The 18,625-nt window shown below is 65.3% G+C and overlaps 3 protein-coding genes across 7 annotated transcripts; all 3 read right to left on the minus strand.

Moving 5' to 3' along the window:
• Positions 1-408: 408 nt before the first annotated feature.
• LOC135452450 (protein shisa-like-1) lies at positions 409-2,610 on the minus strand. Its single transcript, XM_064722529.1, has 3 exons — positions 2,571-2,610; positions 805-1,018; positions 409-628 (listed from the first exon to the last, which is right to left on the minus strand). The coding sequence occupies exons 1-3, from the start codon at positions 2,608-2,610 to the stop codon at positions 409-411; spliced, it is 474 nt and encodes a 157-aa protein (XP_064578599.1).
• Positions 2,611-2,654: 44 nt separating this feature from the next.
• Positions 2,655-10,879, minus strand: MAN2A2 (mannosidase alpha class 2A member 2). Of its 2 annotated transcripts, XM_064722113.1 has the most exons (23): positions 10,404-10,879; positions 9,977-10,231; positions 9,727-9,871; positions 9,465-9,636; positions 8,771-8,898; positions 8,498-8,671; positions 8,010-8,196; positions 7,760-7,937; positions 7,415-7,617; positions 6,983-7,165; positions 6,716-6,830; positions 6,477-6,544; positions 6,146-6,311; positions 5,662-5,898; positions 5,443-5,565; positions 5,237-5,351; positions 5,013-5,146; positions 4,764-4,905; positions 4,444-4,577; positions 4,088-4,165; positions 3,612-3,806; positions 3,412-3,522; positions 2,655-3,259 (listed from the first exon to the last, which is right to left on the minus strand). In XM_064722113.1, the coding sequence occupies exons 1-23, from the start codon at positions 10,533-10,535 to the stop codon at positions 3,107-3,109; spliced, it is 3,528 nt and encodes a 1,175-aa protein (XP_064578183.1). In that variant the 5' UTR covers positions 10,536-10,879; the 3' UTR covers positions 2,655-3,106. The 2 variants fall into 2 exon arrangements, with proteins under 2 accessions (XP_064578183.1, XP_064578180.1); XM_064722110.1 differs by lacking the exon at positions 4,088-4,165 and having other exon boundaries at positions 10,404-10,876.
• Positions 10,880-11,801: 922 nt separating this feature from the next.
• FES (FES proto-oncogene, tyrosine kinase) lies at positions 11,802-17,617 on the minus strand. Of its 4 annotated transcripts, none has more exons than XM_064722343.1 (19): positions 17,536-17,617; positions 16,574-16,818; positions 16,303-16,476; positions 16,138-16,225; positions 15,594-15,777; positions 15,324-15,461; positions 15,096-15,215; positions 14,898-15,020; positions 14,644-14,830; positions 14,485-14,562; positions 14,063-14,272; positions 13,844-13,966; positions 13,588-13,641; positions 13,349-13,467; positions 13,055-13,149; positions 12,840-12,963; positions 12,573-12,730; positions 12,273-12,395; positions 11,802-12,125 (listed from the first exon to the last, which is right to left on the minus strand). In XM_064722343.1, exons 2-19 carry the CDS (start codon positions 16,793-16,795, stop codon positions 11,983-11,985), a joined length of 2,463 nt encoding a protein of 820 aa, XP_064578413.1. In that variant the 5' UTR covers positions 16,796-16,818; positions 17,536-17,617; the 3' UTR covers positions 11,802-11,982. The 4 variants fall into 4 exon arrangements, 3 of the variants coding, with proteins under 3 accessions (XP_064578413.1, XP_064578412.1, XP_064578411.1); XM_064722342.1 differs by having other exon boundaries at positions 14,901-15,020; positions 16,138-16,234; XM_064722341.1 differs by having other exon boundaries at positions 16,138-16,234.
• Between the last annotated feature and the right edge of the window lie 1,008 nt (positions 17,618-18,625).

Here is an 18,625-nt window from a genome sequence, read left to right on the forward strand (position 1 = left end):
CCTGACGCCACCGCCCTCGTCACGTGACGGGGCGCGCCCGGAGGCGGGCGGGGCCGACTCTGCAGCGCCGCCTCGCGGCCCGGCGGTGCCAGCACCGACCGGCGGCGGCCCCGTGTGTGTCCCCGTGTCCCCCGCACCCGCCCGCCGCTCCGCTCTGAGCCCCAGAGAGCGAGTGTACCCCGTACAGCCCCGTACTGAGCTCCGGAAAGCGAGTGTCCCCCGTACAGCCCCTTATTAACCCTGCCGTTCGAGTGTCCCCCCCGTCCTACCCCCCGTGCTGCACCCTGAGGTGCGCGTGTTCCACCCATCCACCCCCCGGGATGTGAGTGACCCCCCTCCCCTCCCGTCCCGCGGCACCCCCGGGTGCCAGCCCCCCCTGTGTACCCCCCTGCCGTGCCGTGCCCGCCCTCAGCAGCCCTGGCCGGGCCGGGTCACTCTGGGGGCACCGTGCGGAGCCCGGGTGCGGGCCGGGTGCCCCCGCGGGGCTCCACGGGGCACGCAGCAGCCGCGGGGCAGCAGGCGGCGGAGGCGGCACCGGCGGCTCCGGTAGAAGTGGCAGAGGTCGATGGCCATCAGCACGAGGACGAGGAGCCCATAGAGCCCCACGAAAGGCAGGGCCAGCGGGTTCCTGCGGGGTGGGGCGCTTCAGCCGTGACCCTCCCGTGATACCGGGGAGCGCCAGCCGGGGCCCCTGTGGGCTCCGAGGGACGCCACAGCCCCTGCCCCAGCAGCCAGGAGAAGCCGCCGGGGGTGTCCCGAGGGGCCCCCATCCTCAGGAGCGCAGCCAGCTGCAGCCCTGCTCACCGCAGCAGACCGGGGCTAGCCAGGCTCGAGAGGTTCACTCCAGTGAGGGCTTCCAGGGCCAGCTGAGAGCAGCAGGACTTGAGAGCGTCCAGGCGGGGCTGGCAGCAGTAGCGGTGCCCGGGCGGGTCCGTCAGCCGCGGGCAGTAGAAGCCGGGGTGGGAGCGGCCATCAGGGCCCACGTAGCCCTCGCAGAGGTGCAGGTTCTGCACCAAGACTGCAGCGGGGAGCAGGGCATTGCAGAGGGCAGGGAACAAGCCCCCACTGCGGGGACGTGGAAACTGTGCAGCGCCTGCAGGACAGGCTGCCAGCTCCACACCATGCTCTGTGCCGCGATGCAGCGGAGCAGGCCTGGGCTGGGCTGGGCTCAGCAGTCCAGGGAGCCTGGCTAACATGGCATGGGGGGCCCAGCTCACCCCTCAGAGGGGGCTACACCCCACGAGGCAGCAGCGGCAGAGCAGAGCTCCCCTGGCACTGCCTTCTGGTGCCATGGCCCTGTGTATGCCGTGACCTCCAGTGCTCACCGAGGCCTCGGCAAGGGCAAACGTGGACAAGGGCAGTGATGGTGGCAGAGGGGAGGGGAAACCGCCCAGGACAGCAGGTCAGCCCCCAGCCCCCGTGCTGAACCCCTCCCAGTGTCCCCTGTGGGGACAGCACTTAGACCCCACAGAAGTGCGGCAGTGGGAGAAACCCCAGCACCACCACACCTGGGCCCCCATCCCCAGTATGGACCACCACCTCTCCCTGCAGAGCACTGCCTCCCAGCACAGACCCCCACCGCTGTCGGGGAGCGACCCTCAGGGGACAAGGCCCCATCAGGGATGGGCTCAGGGAGCAGGAGGGGCAGGAATGGGGCTGTACCTGTCCCAAGGATGCTGGGCAACAGAGCAGCGGTAAGGAGCAGCTGGAGCAGGTGCCCATCCAGCATCTTCCCGGCCAGCCCTGGGCAGAGGCAGTTGTGGCTCCAGTGGAGGCAGAAACCACAGCCCCTCCTGCTCCCGCCTCCATCGAGCCTCCACCAAGAGCCGCTCAGAGCCATTAGAGCCTCCTGCACTCCCCTGTCCGCAGGGACCGGGCTGGAGGCGGGAGCATCAGTAATGAGCTTCTGGGGCCAGGACCAGGATGGCAGGCTCCCTCCCCAGCTGGATGCAGGGCATCCGCTGCCGTGTCCAGGGTCCCAGCTGGGCACCTGGGCCCATCCTGGGGTGTCTGAAAGGGCACTGGACCAGGTCAGGGCACAGGGCAAGCACTGCGAGGTGCTGAGCTTTCAGGGGCCAAACCCATGGGATGTGGATGTGCTGGGAGTTGTGCAGGAATTGTGGAATCACAGAATCATTTATGTTGGAAAAGACCTCTAAGCTCATTCAGCCCAACCCACCCAAGCCAGAGCTGAGGCAGTTCCACACCCCACCCTGTCCTTCCCAATGCCCTCCCTGCTGGAAGTAAGTAGCCCCAGGGGGCCAGGAAGCATGGCCTGTGGTTCCCACAGCAACCAGGAGGATGCTCTGGTGACACTGTAATTAGCTGCGACTCAGCCACTGCAGCTCCAGCAGAGCAGAGCGCCAGCCTTGCTCTGAAACGGGGCTAAAGGCTCTGGGTTTGGGGGAGGCGCTCCCACGCTTCACCCAGGCATTGCTGTCCGCACCAGGAGCTGACTCCCAGCCCCTGGCTCCTGCCCAGCACCAGGCACTGCCTGCTCCCAGGCACAGCTGGGCCTGGCCATGCCACCAGCCTCTCACAGGTGCCAGGGGCTCCTGGCTGGCCCCCACCTGCCTCGGAGTGCTGCCCTGTCTCCCCACAGCACACCATTCCCGCTTCCCTGAGTGAGAGCCACAAACCACACGGACACCAGGGCCCTTGGAAACAGCCTTGTGTTTCCTATGTGCTCCAGGAGAGGTCAGTCCCAAGTCCACAGCACTTCCTCAGGCAGCTGCCCAACACCGCGGGTGCTCCTGGCCTCCCCCTGCTGCCCCGCCAGTCAGGGGGAGCCCTGCACGGGCCCTGCCCCAGCCACCCTCGTGGGCAGCCTGCCTGTGACAGGGCAGCAGTGTGTGTCCCACCAGCAGCAGCAGAGCCCAGCCTGCAGCCCTCCCCAGCCACGCTCGGCCCACCCGGCACCGTGTCCAGCAACGTCAGCTCCAGCCCTGCCACAGCAGTTCATTCCAAAATCTATCTGAGAACACGGAGCTAATAAATTAGAAAGTGGCAGCACAGCCTCTGCCAGTCTGCTGGCCCTGCAGGCTCCACTGCTGCACTGGTGCTGCTCCTGTGCTGTCCAGCCACTCCACTCCTCTCCCGCTTGACACTACCCCAGGCGGATGCGGAACGTGGCGATTTCCATGGGGTCCAGGTGGATGTTGGTGCTGTTGGAGGCTGTGCCCAGCGGGTACATCAGTGTCAATGAGGTGGGCTGCAGGGAGCCCAGCTCCAAGCCCTGGAACAGGCCTCCCAGAGCTAGCTGAGGAGAGAGGAGGAAGTGGGGAGGCCCAGGTGAGGATGTGATGCCTGGGGCAGCACTGTGCCCAGGACAGCCTGACACGTGCCATGGCTGCCATGCTGAGCTCCCAGCCCAGCTGCTCCAGAGGAGGTGTGGGGGCAGCCTGGCCCTACCTTGCCCTGGCTGGTGGTGCAGTTGAAGCCCAGGTTCTTGGCCTCCAGGCTGCAGTCGAAGCCTTTGCGGTGCAGGATCAGTGCTGCCTCAGCCGATGGTAGTGAGTCATCCTGCAGGGAGCGGGAGCGTGAGGCACAACACTGGGGACAGCAGGGGCAGCACCCCACCAGAGTCCCACCATCCCTGGGCCGTGGCTCACCTCTGCCTGCAGCGTCCGCAGGTTCAGGATGTGGAAGTCACAAGGAAGGGTGGTGGCAAGGGGCACGAAGGAGCGCAGGGCTGGCAGGGCTGGCTTCTCCAGTGCCACCGGCATTACCAAGGCCTCAGCATTCTGGTGCACAGAGGTGATGTGGCTCAGCAGGGAGGGGAAGCTGATGGGGCGCTCATCCTGCACCTGCCAAATAGCACACGGGTCAAGTGTGGGCCCAGGAACGCGGGCAGAGCCTGGGCAAGGCCCAAAGAACCTCCATTCCAGCAGCGCCTTGAGACCAGGCACCTGCCAGCACAGTGCACATGGAGCTGCCCCTGCCCAGGCAGGTCCCCCTGCCCCAGCACCAAACAGGACCCCAGCTAGCTGACGGTCAGGCTACAGACCTGCTACAAGCCTGGCTAGACTAGTGGCTAGCAGCTAGTGCACAAGACAGGGAGAGACAGCAGGGCCAGGCTGGCCATTACCTCAGGGCTGCCAGTCCTGGTGCCAGGGAAGCTCAAGGCTTTAAACATGGAGACCAGTTTGGAAAAGAAGCCGGAGCTCTGGATGGGTGGCACAGCACACGCATAGAGGGCAGCGAGGGGATTGGACAAGAACACTGTGATTATGAGGGCAACGTGGCTCCACAGGGACAGAGCCCACTGCACGTCCTGCTCTCCCCATGCCCCCTGCTCCAGGCCCATCCCTGCCCAGTGCCAGCATAATGGGACAAGAGGGGAGAGGACACCGCATCCCATCACGTGTGCCTTTCTGCAAATGCCTCCACCCTGCTCCATCCCAAGGCAGGCTGGGCTCTCAGCCCTGCTGCCCAAGCCAGCACCTTGTTGGCAGTGCTGCGGCGCTCCAGGAGGAGCCGGAACCGGTTGCAGGTACGTTTGTTGTCCTTCAGCCCTTGGCCCAGGCCCCGGTTGTCATCCTGCATGAGGCGCCGGTCCAGGATCACCTCCAGCTGGCCTGTGGAGAGCAAGTCCCTGCAGCCCAGGCTTTACCAGGCGCCAGCCACACCCCACAGCACAGAGCCCCCAGCGACAGCAGGACCAGGGCACCCTGCCCAGCCTGCAGCACCCTCCTCCCCTGCTTCCCTTGGGGAGGACAGCCCCAGCTCCACAGCACGTCCCCAAGGCACAGAGCCCAGCTTACCGCTGTGGAGGCTGGAGACCCCCAGGGCCTGGGCTGTGAGCAGTGTCAGGCGACTCTGCATGTCCTGGATGTAGGCCATGGCAGGCATCGGGTAGAAGTTGGCCTGCAGAGGCAGCTTCCGCTGGTACCTGCGGGGCTGGATCTGCCAAGGAACAGAGATCAGTGGCCAGAGGTGGATCCCACGGTGCCTGGTGCCAGAGCACTGTCCCCCTGTGGGCAGCTGCTGTCCCTCCCCAGCCTGCTGCATACCTGGAAACCATTAAGGTCCGTGAAGAAGGTGTCATCACTCTCAATGTCAGTGCTAAAGCGCAGGGCCAGCTCCTTGTTGATGTGGTCACGGATGTCCACCAGGCAGGACACATCCAGGGACAGGCCCTCCACCCCTGTGGGTAGGCAGTGAGAGGCTGAGCCTCAAGGGCAGCATGGCCCAGTTCCCTGGGCCAGCAACACCTGGCACAGCCTCAAGCCCTCACCTGGCACATTGTACAGCCGCACCACGGTCTGGACATGCTGGTAGTAGCTGGAAACCTCTGAGAAGAGGGGACCCTCCATCACCCGCACCACTGGGGGGTCCTTGGGAGCGTAGGGCTGGGGAGAGGGATAGCTGTGCTGACGCTGCTGCCTGAGGACAGTCCTACGGGCACAGCTGTCAGCTGCCTTCCACAGGTGGACCCTGTACCTTGGCCTCGCCGTCAGGCAGGAAGAGATAGGCCCCGCTTTTGTCCTTGGACGTCCTGGTGCCATAGACGAGAAATTCGCTGCTGACCCTGTGTGCCTGCTCCTCCCCAGCTGGGCGCAGGCTCTGCAGGTGTGTGCCAGCACAGCAGTAAGAGCATGAAGCAGCCGGATGTACCCCTCCTGTCCCCCACCCCACACCCTGTCAGAGCCCCGCACTCACCTGCAGCAGGCCCGTGCGCCCCAAGAAGCAGGCCTGCAGGTGCTGGTTCTCCAGGCAGAAGTCATCAGCAGCAGCTGGGAAGACGTGCAGGGGCAGAGCCTCGGGCTTGTGCACGGGCACGTCCCGGCCGTGCAGGTACAGGCGCGTGGAGGACCTTGGCGTGGCATGGCCGTCCAAGGCCTTGTGCAGCTGCAGCACACGCAGCCCCAGTGCAGGCAGGCGGGCCAGGACAGACACCTGCAGGCAGCATGGGGACCTGAGCCAGTCCCCGCCTCTAGGAACGACTGGGGGTCAGTGGGGCAAAGACCCTGCTCAGCACTGCAGGGCTGCTGCTGAGGAGGGACACACATGGGGAGCCGGAGGTTTGGCGGCTGTGGGATCTGGTGTTGTGGGGCAGGGACAGAGCATGGCTGCCGCTGTGTCCTGGCAGTGTGCAGGATGGGAGGCTGGCACAGATGGGCTGTGGGTGTGGGGCACCCCATACCTGGTAGACATTGGGCACCGCATCAGTGGCAGAGTTCCACACTGCACTGAGCTGGGAGGGCAGGGGCTGCCCCTCCTCGGAGAGCACACGCACGTGCGGGGAGTCCACCAGCACTGGCACCACACTCAGGCGCTCCTGCTCCAGCGGGTTGAACACCACCAGGAACCTGTGTGGGGTAACACAGGGCTGGCATCCCAGCCTCACAGCATTCCAGATGTCCCATGCCCCACACTAACTACAGATCCACTGCACCTACCCACAGCTTCACAGGTACTCCCTCACTGCCTCCCCACAGCCCCATAAGTCCCCAGAGCAAGGCAGGAGGCCTTACCGAGGTGAGGTGCCCAGTTTGACCACTGTCCTCTCTGGGAGAGAGTCCTGGCTGGAGCGTGTCTCATCCTGGGGAGGAGTAATAAAGAGTTGAAGTGTGCCCCATGCCCCTGCCAGTTGGGCCCAAGGACATGGGCACAATCTGGGGCTCTCTTCCTGGCCTCTGCAGCACCGAGTTGCTTCTGGGGGCATGGGGACAGTGTGCCAGAGTGCAGGGAGGCAGGGGCTGGTGCTGCTCACCATGCCAAGGAACGGCGCAGCTGGGTCGTGGCGGTACGTGTCCTTGTCCCCCAGCACAAGGTAGTGCGCAGCATTGATGATGACGCGCTTGAGGTTGGTGAGGGATTGGAGCAGCCTAGGCAGAGGCAGAGTGAGCCACCCTCTGCATCTCCCTGGGAGAGGGAGAACCTCCCCACAGCATCCCCACACCTAGCCGTTCTGCCGGCCCTGAGCCCACCAGCCCCAGTCTGAGACAGGCTCTGAGGGCGCCCTGGTCCCCACACGCACCGGACTCCGTAGTCCACGGCCACAGCCTCCTTGGCAGTGCCAGCGATGGCATCATGGTGCTGGAAGAGGCCCAGGTTGCGGCGGGCGTTGGTCAGCAGGGCGTAGTCAGAGAGTGGGTACCTGCCATCGGCACCGGCACGGCGGGCGTGGGCGAGTGCCAGGCTGTACAGGATCTCGGCCCCCCTGCACAGGGACAGAGTCACTGAGTGTCCCTGGTGCTGCAATACCATGGGGGCTGGCCTGGGAGGGGGGTGGCAAAGGCACACACTGTCCTGGGACTGGGTGAGGGTTTAGCACTCTGTGTACCAGTCCAGTGTGTTGGCAGCTGGCGCAGACCAGGGACTGTTGAGCTCCCAGATACTGCCTGGCTACCCCTCACCCGTGCCCCCTGCACGCCTCCTGTGCCCCGTGGACCAGCCCACTGCCCCTCACCGGAGGTGGGCCTCCAGCACCCGGTCCAGGCTCTTGTAGAATGGCCGGGAGGTGAAGTATCCTGTCCAGTAGTGATCCTCCCGGTCCGCATAGGAGAAGAAATCCCCAGTCAGAACTGGGAACCCAGGTGGCCTCATCCCTGGCACGATACCCACTTTCTTGTACAGGGCATCAAAGTAGTCAGAGAGCGTGCCAAACTGTGCCTGCAAGACAGCATGTGCAGCCCTGAGCTGGGGCTCCTGCAGTGGGGGCTCTTATCACCCCTCACAGGACTGTTCACCCCTCCAACTGTGCTCTGCCGTGGCCTCCTGCTGCCCCCAGCTCCACAGAGCTCTCCACACATACCTGGACATGGAGGTCAGGCCGAGAGTTGAGGAAGTCAAAGATGCGCTGGTAGTTGAGGAACTGGGCGTCCCACTCCTGCGGCTTGTCGTAGCGGAAGTCATCTCCCAGGGGCACCAGCAGCACCTTGCTGCGGTACAGCTTGGACTTCTTGCGGTACTGGTCCAGCAGCAGCTGGGCTCTGTGTGGGGGCCAGGGCATGAGGCTCCCACGAGGCTGGGAGTGGCGTGCCCCCTGCCCCTGCCGCACTCACCGCTCTGCCACGTTGGCATCAGTGATGGCGCGGGGAGGCACCTTCCAGGGACAGTTGATCCGGCCCCCAGGCAAGCGCTTGAAGTCAAACTGGCAGCAGATCTTGGGGTCTGGGCCACAGGTGTGAGGCACATCATAGCTGTAGAAGGGCATCATGTGGCAGAGGATGTCCGTGCTCGTGTCTGGATCTGTGGGACCAAGGACAGGTGAGCACCAGCCAGAGCTCTCCCGTGCCTGTCCCTGAGCAGGGGGGCCCAAAGACAGCAGTCTGACAAAGCAGACCTCGGAGTTCAGAGGGCACAGCAGTCTCCCCCAGTGTGTTGCTGGACTTGGGGGCAGGTGGAAAGTCACCCTGACTCTGTCCCACAGGGCAGAGGCATCACCTCCCAGTGCTTGGCTCATGTGCACAGAAAAGCAGCTGGCAGCCATTCTCTGCTGCCACCTGCCCCACAGGGCCCCCTCTGCAGTCCCCTCCCGGCAGCCCCTCACCCCACGTCTGTCTCCACATGAACTCCAGGTTCTGGGTGGCAGCAAAGTGCTTCTTGATGGCATAGTGCACGCGCTGGATGAGCATGGCCGTCAGGTTGGAGCGCTTCAGCAGGTAGGGCATGGTGGAGCTGTACCCAAAGGGGTCTACGGCCCAGCCCGACCGTGGCGTCACACCTGGGGGCACAGAGACCTGTCAGCCCCATGCTGGGCCAGCAGCACCTCGCGTGAGGAGGGTCCTGTCAGGCCCCCAGCCACCATCTGCCCAGCTCTCACCAATGTTCTTCTCCAGCCACTGGTGCCCCTCGATCAGCTGGTCAATCATGGCGAAGTAGTGGGAATTAGCCTCATCAGCCATCACCCAGCCGCCCGTCACCATCTCCAGCTGCCCATTGCCCACCAGCCTGCCAGGGGGACACCCAAGATATGACCAGAGCCCTGCGTGAGCCACATGTCCATTGCAGAGTCCTGCCCTGAGCCACCTACAGTCTACATGCAGCCCCCACAGCCACCACTGCCATTCCCCCCTTGTCATGCTGTCCCCACACAGAGAGTCATCCCTCCACAGCCCAATGGCAACCACAGCCCACTCTCCCTCCACTGTGTCCTCCATCCCCGATGCTCTCAGGGCAAGGGGCACACAAGGGGACCCTCTCTCACCACACAATCCTGCTCTCCAGGTCTCCCACCCTTCCATGGGTGCCCTGGGCCTTGCACACAAGTTCCCCAGCCCAATCAGCACAGGGAGGGGCCCAGGGCAAGACGTGTCTCTCCCACCTCTCCCTCCACAAGGCAGTGGCTCTGACATCTGATGGCACTGGGAGGCTGCTGGCAGTTTGAGGGCACCCCATGCTGAGCAGTGCAGGGCCCATGGCAGCCTTCCAGTCCCCAGAGCCGTTCCCTCACACACGCCCTGCTCTCAGCCTGCCTGGGAGCTAGGGGGGCACTGGGGCCAGGGGGGCAGCCCTACCTGCGCACAGCAGCCCGCTTCTGGGCACTGATGTTGTCCCACCACTTGGAAAAGAAGGAGATCTCAGACCAGATGAAGCGCCGGCGTGGGTCCTCCTGCATCTTCAGCACCATGCTGTTGAGGATGTGCTGTGTCTGGTCGTAGTAGTACTTGTCAAAAGTCTTGATCCAGCCTGGCAGCACAGGTGGGGGTCACTGTGGGGGCCCAGGTTCCCTGCCAGCACTGCTCCCTAGCAGGAGCTGGGCCAGCCCCTGCCTCTCACCTGGGTCATTGTGGGAGTGCGGCACCACAAACACCTGTAGGGGCTCTGTGTCCCATTCGTTGGGCTCATAGGTGATGTCGAAGCCCTGCTTCCAGACACCACCGTCCTGGTTGTCAAAGGGCAGCAGGGAGTACACAGCCAGCATCTGTGGGTAGGAAACAGTGCTGTGGCCCCTGAAAGAGTAGAGCTAGGACTCCATGGATGCCAGGTATGGACTCCTCATATGCTAGCAGAGCCACCAGACACTCACCTGCAGGTCTGGGCTCTGTCCTTTGCCCCCTAGAGCAAACTGGCAGTCTTGTGGGGAGACAGAGAGGAAACTTGGGCGATTCTCAGGGGGGAGCACCCAGGAGCCATTCAGGGCGTGCTGGGGCAATGCTGGCTGCCCCTCTGCATGGGCTGTCAGCTCCAGCACCGAGTCCTTAATGTGGCTGATGATCTCATGGTTCTCCTCCAGCAGCTGCTCCAGCTGCTCGATGCGGTTCTGTAGCACCGAGATCTGGCTCTGGGGGTACAGCAAGGGGCAAGAGGTCACCCACAGCTGGGGGGAGCCAGTCTTGGCCCTGGCACCTTAATGCCCAGAGACCAGGGCCAGCTTCTCATTAATTTCCCTGGCTGAATGTCCCTGTTTGCCATCCCAGGACCCCTCTCACTCACCCCAGACCCTCCAAACTCACCCTGGGGAAATTGCCCCCACTCTGGTGTCGTGTAGGGTCATGCTGTACCCGGTCCAGCATCAAGTAGAGGGAGAAGACGGCCACGCAGAAGATGGCAGCTCCACACACTGTCACCTGCTTCTTCAGCTTCATCCCGAAGGTATGCAGGGACTCACCTGCGCCGGCACTGGGGGGGAGCCAGGCCGGACAGCGCAGCCCCGCACCGCGGCCTCCTGCCTCCTCCTCCAAGAGCCCTCACCGCGTCCTACTTGGCTTAATCCGATGCTGGATATTTATATCCGCAGATGGGGCCGGGGCCGGAGAGGCCGCGCGGCCCCGCAGGGCCGGGCAGCGCCCGGGCCCGCCGCGCTGAGGCCCCGCGGCGACGGCCCGGGCCGGGAGAGGCCGGGCCAGCACCGACCGTGTCACCGCCGCCACCCCGTCCGCGCCCCGGGCGGCGCCGCAGCCCGGCCCAGGCCCTCACATCGCCCGCCGGGGCCCGCCGGGATGGGCCAGGCCAGGCCAGGCCCCGCCTCGCGCTCCGCCCGCTGCGCCGGCCCGCGGGGGCGGCACCGAACCGACCAGCCCGGCACGGCACAGCCCGGCCCGCGGGGGCGGCACCGAACCGACCAGCCCGGCACGGCACAGCCCGGCCCGCCGGGGCGGCACCGAACCGACCGGCACGGCACGGCCCGCGGGGGCGGCACCGAACCGACCGCACGGCACGGCCCGGCCCTCGGGGGCGGCACCGAACCGACCAGCCCGGCACGGCACAGCCCGGCCCGCGGGGGCAGCACCGAACCGACCGGCACGGCACGGCCCGGCCCGCGGGGGCGGCACCGAACCGACCGGCACGGCACGGCCCGCGGGGGCGGCACCGAACCGACCAGCCCGGCACGGCACAGCCCGGCCCGCCGGGGCGGCACCGAACCGACTAGCACGGCACGGCACGGCCCGGCCCGCGGGGGCGGCACCGAACCGACCGGCACCGAACCGGCCGGGCCACGCGGGGGCGGCACTGAACGGACGGGCACGGCACGGCCCGGCCCGCGGGAGCAGCCGCCCCCAACCCCGCAGCCGAGTTCAGATGCCGGTGCCCTCCCGGTACCCTGTCCCGGTGTGCCCCATCCCGGTGCCCCATCCCGGTAGCCTGTCTTTGATCCCTGTCCCGGTGCCCTGTCCCAGGGTCCCGTTCCAGCCCTCTGTCCCAGTGACCTGTCTCAGTATTTCCCCACGCCATTCCTGTCTAAGTGGACCCCATTCTGGTAACTTCTTTTTGGTGCCCCATGCTGGTGCACCGCGTGCCCTGGCACAGTGACCCGTCCTGGTGCACCATTACAGTGTCTCAGTGCCAGTGCCACGTCCCAGTGCAGTACAGGTCCGTGTCCCCTCACAGCTCCTAGAAGCACAGCTGCAGAGCTCATGTGTTTATTGTACAAGACGAAGCTGGGCAGGAGCTTTGGCTGCCATAGCCCACCCTGAGGTATGCAGGAGCCCCTGCCCTGGGGCTCAAGCGCCACACAGCCACCCTGCCCAGACAGGGCTCTGCTGTGTCCCCAGCAGTGCCGTGGGATGGATCCAGGGCCCCTGGTGCTCCCTGTCACCGCTGCCTCTTGCGGATGGCGACGAGGTCCTGGTGGATGGTGCAGAAGTTGGGCCGCTTGTGAGGGTCATACTCCCAGCAGCGCTGCATCAGCTGGTACACCTCCTCAGGGCACTGCTCGGGAGGGTCCAGCCGCAAACCTGGGCAGCAGGGATGGGGACGTGGATCACCGGCCCCTCACACCCCACATCCCACTGTGTCTGGCCCATCCCACAGGCACAGCCCCACAGTGCTGGACCCACAGCTCATGGTGGCTCTCAGGAGCCAGCCCCAGCCGTGTCCCCTACCATGCTCCACTGCCTCCCGTGTCTGCTGGTTGCTGAGGTTGGCATAGGGGACGGCACCCAGGCTGAAGGCTTCCCACAGCAGGATGCCAAAGCTCCAGACATCACTCTCTGAGCTGTATCGGCCTGGGGACATGGGGCAGGACAAATGCTGTTGGCAGGGAACACGTGTGTCACCACTGCCCAGCCATGCCCGTGCTCCTGAGGGCTGAGGTGCTGAGGGTCTCTGCCTCCCTCCCCAGGAACAGGTGTGTGGGAGTGCCAGCTGCGGGGTGCCAGGCCATGCCTGGCTCCATCCTGTACCATAATTGAGTGCTTCAGGGGCCGTCCACTTGACAGGGATTTGCTTCATTCCCCCTGTGGCGGCGTAGATGCCATCCTCCTCCTCCCGTGACATCCCAAAATCACTGATCTTCAGGGTGTTTCTCTCCGTCACCAGGCAGTTGCGAGCAGCCAGGTCCCTGAGACAGCCCCAGGCAATCAGCCGTGTGCCCAGCTGTCCCTGGGGCTCCACCTGGCACGGGATGGGGTGGTGAGGATCCCAGGGCTCCCCGTCCTGCCAGGGCCCACCTGTGGATGCAGTGCTTGCTCTCCAGGTACTCCATGCCGGCGGCAGCATTCTCTGTCATCTTGACCAGCTCCTTCACGCGGAGGTGGGGACCCTCACTGCGCAGGAAGGTCAGGAAGTCCCCCCCTGTGCCCAGATTGCAGAGGCGGTGGGTGCCAGGCAGCGCTGGCAGCTCACCCAGGCGTGGGTGCGTGGGAGCGCGGGGACGGGCGCTCACCCTGCACCAGCTCCATGACGATGTAAATGGGCTGTTTCTGCGTGCAGACGCCGATGAGCCGCACGATGTTGGGGTGCCTGTACTGCTTGAGAATCCTGTGGGGACAAGGATGGCACTGTGAGTGTAGGGGGGCCTGGCTGCTCTGGGCACAAGCCACCTGCTGCCATCGCCAGGGCACTCTGCCCAGCCGGCCTGGGGACACAGCCCTCAGCACCAAGGTGCTGCAGTCCCAGCAGCGTCCAACAGCTCCAAGAGTGGACAGATGTGACAGGAGAAACTCCAAACCACACGGACCTGGCTTCCTGCAGGAACTTGGCCTTGAGCTCAGGCGGAAGGGTTTCCCGGCAGGATTTCACAGCAACGGGAGAGTTGTCAGCACGCAGGCGTCCGCTGAACACTTCCCCAAAGTTACCCTTCCGAGACACAGGTGCACCAGGCTCAGCTCACCGTGCGGCCCAAGGCAACCCTTGTCCTCCTGCAGACCTGTGAGGACAGCCCTGCCCTCCTGCAGACCCCACAGCACCCCATCTCACCCGACCAATGCGCTCCCCCAGCAGCACGTCCTCGTGGTTCAGCACCCATTTGTCCTGCAGCAAACAGACACCCGTGAGCTGCCCCTGGCCCACAGAGCCCTGCAGGCCCCCCTCAGGCAGAGCCCAGGTCCAGGTTCCCCTGTCTACCTGGAGCAGCATGCCTGTGGCCCTCAGCCCAGCCATCAAGAGGAGAAAGGGCCAGGCAGAGCTGCCCCTGCCCAGGGGGCCCCATCCTCCTCCCCAGTGCCCGTCTCACCCTGGGCACAGCCCTGGCCAGGACAATGCCACTCTTGCGGGTAATGGGCTGCTGGCTCTGCAGGAGGTTCTGGATCAGCAGCGGAATGGTGGGGAAGCTGTCACCCTCCAGCCGAAACATGTTCTGCAGGGAGGGAGGCCAGGAGGTGGTGATGGGCAGGAACCCGTGCCTGGCCATGCAAGGCCACCCCAGCCATCCCCCCTACTCATGGTCACTCACTCCCACAGCCTGGATGATGAAGTGCCGGGGCTGCCCATCCCACAGCACGCTGAGCACGTACTCCTGCTTGCCCTGGCTCTCCCGCACCAGGAAGTCCCCAGGGCAGGTCAGCAGCTCCTGCACCTCCGACCGTGGGATGGCCCCGTGGTACCAGACCTGCTGGCACAGCGGCTTCTGCACGTCTGGGATGAGGGGCACGGGGGGTGGCAGCTGGAAGGAGACAAGGTGAGCCCAGCCATGCACACTCCTGACTTGTGCCAGAGGCGGGGCAGCAGGAGTGTCTGGAAGCTGTGCCCAGGGCAGGTGGGAGCAGAATCTGGAGGTGCTGAAGCAAGGGAGGCTGTGTGGCCAGCAAGGAGAGGACAGGCTCATCAAGGCAGCTGGGCAGAGAGCAGCGTGGCGGGAGGCACCCAGGGACTCACCGAGTACTTTGGGCTGAAGATGCCTGTGATGTGGTTCTTGAGGGTCTCCAGCGCGCTGGCCCCGCTCCGCTCCTGCTCCTGGAAGGAGGCACGGGCTGTGCACCAGCTGTGCAGCCCATCCCTGCAGCTCCCGGGGCGCAGGAGGCGAGGCCGACTCACCGTGGAGGAGACGGACTGCCGATCCTCTGGCAGAGGCAGGGCAGGCAGGGGCTCCCTGGCGCCCAGCTCTGCCAGCTTGCTGGCCAGCAGGTCCCGCTGCGCCCGCAGCTTGGCCTGGGCACACAGGCAGCCCTCGAGCTGCTGCCGCGCCTCGTGCAGCCCCTGCCGCCTGCCCAACAGGTGCACCCTGGCGAGGGGAGGGCACGGTCAGCACCCGCTGCCCGGGCCCCTCGCCCCCCTCTGCTGCACCTCACCGCTCCCCGGGGCTCCGGCCCTGCTCCTCGTCGTGGATCTCTGCCTTCAGCTCCTGCATCTGCTGCTCCTTGATACTCACGGCCTCTGTGGCGGCCACCAGCTCCTCCTCAACCGATGTCAGGCTGCAAGAGATGTGTGCCGACAGCGGGCTTGGCCCCTGCCCCTCACCTGCCCTGCCCACGGCTAGCCCCACTCACCAGTGCTGGACACTTTCAAGGGTCAGCTCATTCAACTGCAGCTCCCCCGGCACCAGGTTTTCTGTGTCCTCCAGCAGGCTCTCATCAAAGGACACAGCTGGTGGCATCTCAGATTCGTACCTGTGGGCACCAGGACAACTGTGCCTCCACTTGCCCCTGCTGGCCGCTGCCAGCCAGAGGCAGCAGGGCCGTACCCAGCAGAGAGGCTGCGGCTGCGTGGAGCCATACTGGTGGCTCTGGATGAAGCTGCTGTACTCAGTGGCAGGGTCGATGGCCTGGATGGCACTGGCAATCTCCTGGTGAATGGCCAAAAGATCCTCCTGTACCAGGCTGCTGATGCTGCAGTACTCGCTGAGGATCTCCTTTCTGTGGGAGAACTGCTGGTTCTGGGGGGCCGTGGGGCATGCCCAGGGGGCTGGAGTGGGGTGCAGGGTGGCAGCAGGGCACAGGATGGGCAGTGGGGCACGGGATGGGCAGCGGGGCAGGCAGGGCTCTTACAGGACGAGGACCATCTCCTGCTGCAGACCGTAGAGGGATTGATGCAGGCTGGGCAGCACCCGCTGGTAGTGGTGCTGGTGGTGCAATGCGGCCGCCTGCACAGCCAGCACATACTGATTGTGGAGGGCATGGAGCTTCCAGAGGCTGCGCACATACTTCTCCTTCGCCTTGTCGCGCTCCTTGTCTGTGGAGAGAGGCTGTGGAAAACCCCAACCACCAGCACACCACCTGCCCCAACGCCGGGGCAGGGGTCACAGGGTGAGGGCTGGGAGAGGGTCCCAGGGCAGGCAGAGGGACCGAGCCTGGGGTGGTCACAGTGTGACACAGAGATGCCCATCTCCCACAGCGTGGTGTCTTAAGGCCCCCAGGCTTCTGCCTGGCTTCCTGGGGGCCAGGCTGGGCTCTCCTCTATGCTGCCCAACCCCAGAACCCCCACCCGCTCCAGGCTGGGCTGTAGTTTTCACGGAGTGCAGGGTGCTCCAGCCATCCCTGACCCATAAGGGAAGCTGGGAGGTCACGCAGGGGACAGGGGCCAGGTTGGCACCTTTGCTGGCCTCCTGGTACTTGCGCTTGGCCTGGGCGCTGTCACGGGCTAGGCTGCGGTACTGTGCCTTCAGCTTCTCCATCTCCTGCTGCGTCGTCTGGAGAGGGACACGGTCAGGGAGCGGGTCCAGCACATTCCCCTGTTCCCCTGCTGGCTCCAACGTACCCGGCTGTAGTCCTGGCTGAGCTGCTGCCACTGCTCGCTGAAGGCCCTGCGCAGCTGCTGCTTGTCGCGGATGAGCAGGCTCAGCTTGGCCAGCGGCCCCGCTGCCAGCTCCTCCGCGTGCCGCCGCAGGATCTGGCTCAGCGTCTCTGTCCGGCTCACCAGCACCCACCAGGACTGCAGGAAAGGGAGTCAGGGATGGCGTGGAGATGGCATCCTCCCGCAGCAGCTCTCGGGCTCTGCAGGGCGCCGTCCTGCTCTGAGGCATCCCTACCTTCTCGATGTGACCACCGTGGTTGCCATGGAGCTGCCAAGTGCTCTCCTGCTTTTCCAGCTGGGAGAACATGTGGTGCAGCATCCCTGCATACTCGCGGTCACTCTTGGCCCGCTGTGACATCCACTTCCTCATCAGCTCCAGGAGGCGCAGCTCCCCGTCCTGCAGCCGCAGCAGCGCGCTGTGCCCCTGCGGGCACCACAGCTCCGGCCCAAAGCCCATGGCACCGCTGTGCAGCCAGGGGGCTGTGGGGCACCGGGACAGCCTGAGCCACAGCTGCCACCCTGCGCTGCCTGCGCCAGCGGCCGGGGGCTTTGCATTTCACACCCTCCCACCCCATCGTCCGGTCTGTGCAGCAGAGATGGCCCTCCCCACCCACTGCAAACAGCCCTGCAAAGCCTATTCAAAGCGGCAGGATGAGTGCTCCAAGCTCTGTGGGAGCTGGGGCCTGTGGGGATGGTGCTGGGAAGGAGGAAGTGTGGAGCCATGGACAGCAGAGTCACCTCTGCCATGCACAGACTGCTCCCCAAGGGCAGCACGGCTGTACCCCCCGCCCCTGGCAGCACCAGCCCCTCCTCTCTGGCAGTTGCAGTCCTGTCCTGCCCTTTCCCACCCCTATGCCCACGGTGTGGGAGCTCCCTGGGGCTGGGGCACTGGTGGAAGCCAGCAGAAGCTGAGGAGGGTGCTGAGCCGCAGAGAAAGGTGCGGAACCTGGGTATGTTCCAGCATGCAGGACTCCAGTAAGGCCACTGGGAGTTAAACTGATCCCAGTGGCAGTCCCCGGGTGCCCTGCTCTGAAACAAGAGTGCAGCAGGAGCAGGAGAGTGCTGGGGCACCTCCCTGTGCAGTGCAGGATGTCTCCTGGCACAGCCCTTGACCTCACCAAGACCTGCCCCCCAACCTTTCAAAGGAGCCCCCTTTCTCTGCTAGTACCTCACCAGGGCACAGTGCTTCCAACCTACATTTGGTGTTGGGTCTTCGTTGTGAGGCTGCTGCCGGCGTCCTGCTGGGGCCGGGGCTGACGCGGTGTGGACCCGGCGCAGCTCTGGCTCCTGGGGAGGAACAGGAAACCCAGTGCTGACCATACAGCCATTGCGAGATTTCCTGCGCTTCCTGCCCTCCCTGCCAGCCCCCACGCCAGCAGCCAGCACACAGCTCTGCTGCAGCTAGGCAGTTCCCAGCCCCTCCACACCTCCCAGCTGCCTCCCACCAGGGCCTGACACCAGCAGGTCCAGCCCTGTAACCAAGGGCTCCGCTGCTCCTGTGGAGCCTTCGCTCAGCGCCAGCCCCACCCAGCAAAGCCCCTCAGCTGTGCCTGGCCCTGCCTGGCTCCCAGCCCCACTCCATGTCCCTGTGTCTCCAAGAGACTGCAGGACCTGGGGGGTCCTGAGGACTCTGTGTAGCCCCACTGAACTGTGGCCACCCTGTCACCATCCCCAAGCCTGGCCCTTGTGACAGGGAAGGGCTGCAGGACAGAGCATCCACTGACTGACACGCAGAGTGCCATGCCCCAGCCCTTGCTGCCAGCCTGCGGCCACAGAGCCAGGACCACACTGGGCACCTCCCCTTCCAAGGGCCTCCCTGGTGCCACGGCAGCACTGCCCAGCCCTGGCAGCTGCCACCACCACTGCCACCGCCCAGTGGCACGGCCCAGGTCAGCTCCACTCAGCTCAGCCCAGCCACCGCCCGGCTGTTGGGCCTCCTGTGACTGCCACACTGGGCCTCCTGCCGGGAGGCTCCGGCGCCAGAGTTTCAATGTCACCTGCAGGACACTGCCGGGCCGATTCCACTTTTAGAGGAAGTCAGCCGGGAGCTTTGCTGACTCGCCTTCCTACAGCAGAGCAATGTGGGGTCCTGGAGCAGCCCCAAGGAAGGGCTGCCACCGTACTGCTTCTCCCACCACCACCATCCCTTCAGCATCCCCTCCCCGCCTGGCCAGGCTGCCCCTGGGCGGTCAGGGCTGGGCGGCGCTGCGTCCGACCGCAAGGGCAACAGCTCTCTCTGGAAGGCAGATTGCTGCCCGGCCCCAGCCCCGCCTCGGGAGAAGAGGAA

Source organism: Zonotrichia leucophrys, chromosome 10, assembly GCF_028769735.1.
Source record: "Zonotrichia leucophrys gambelii isolate GWCS_2022_RI chromosome 10, RI_Zleu_2.0, whole genome shotgun sequence".
NCBI classification, from domain to species: Eukaryota; Metazoa; Chordata; class Aves; order Passeriformes; family Passerellidae; genus Zonotrichia; species Zonotrichia leucophrys.

Bases quoted from the DNA above. Each gene is read 5' to 3' on its own strand.
- FES (XM_064722341.1), bottom strand. From the start codon at position 16,795: ATGGGCTTTGGGCCGGAGCTGTGGTGCCCGCAGGGGCACAGCGCGCTG. The intron at 15,778-16,137 runs GTGCCAACCTGG...CTCTCTCCACAG, and splicing joins GTACCAGGAGGCCAGCAAAG to ACAAGGAGCGCGACAAGGCG. The intron at 13,468-13,587 runs GTGAGATGGGGT...GTGTCTCGGAAG, and splicing joins TGGGGGAGCGCATTGGTCGG to GGTAACTTTGGGGAAGTGTT.
- MAN2A2 (XM_064722113.1), bottom strand. From the start codon at position 10,535: ATGAAGCTGAAGAAGCAGGTGACAGTGTGTGGAGCTGCCATCTTCTGC. The intron at 7,166-7,414 runs GTGAGGGGCAGT...GTCCCTGTGCAG, and splicing joins GTGCTGGAGGCCCACCTCCG to GGGGGCCGAGATCCTGTACA. The intron at 6,545-6,715 runs GTGAGCAGCACC...ACTCCTCCCCAG, and splicing joins CTGCGCCGTTCCTTGGCATG to GATGAGACACGCTCCAGCCA.
- LOC135452450 (XM_064722529.1), bottom strand. From the start codon at position 2,610: ATGGTGTGCTGTGGGGAGACAGGGCAGCACTCCGAGGCAG. The intron at 1,019-2,570 runs GTGGGGGCCAGC...TCCCCGCTGCAG, and splicing joins AGGGCAGCACTCCGAGGCAG to TCTTGGTGCAGAACCTGCAC. The intron at 629-804 runs GTGAGCAGGGCT...CCCACCCCGCAG, and splicing joins GCTAGCCCCGGTCTGCTGCG to GAACCCGCTGGCCCTGCCTT.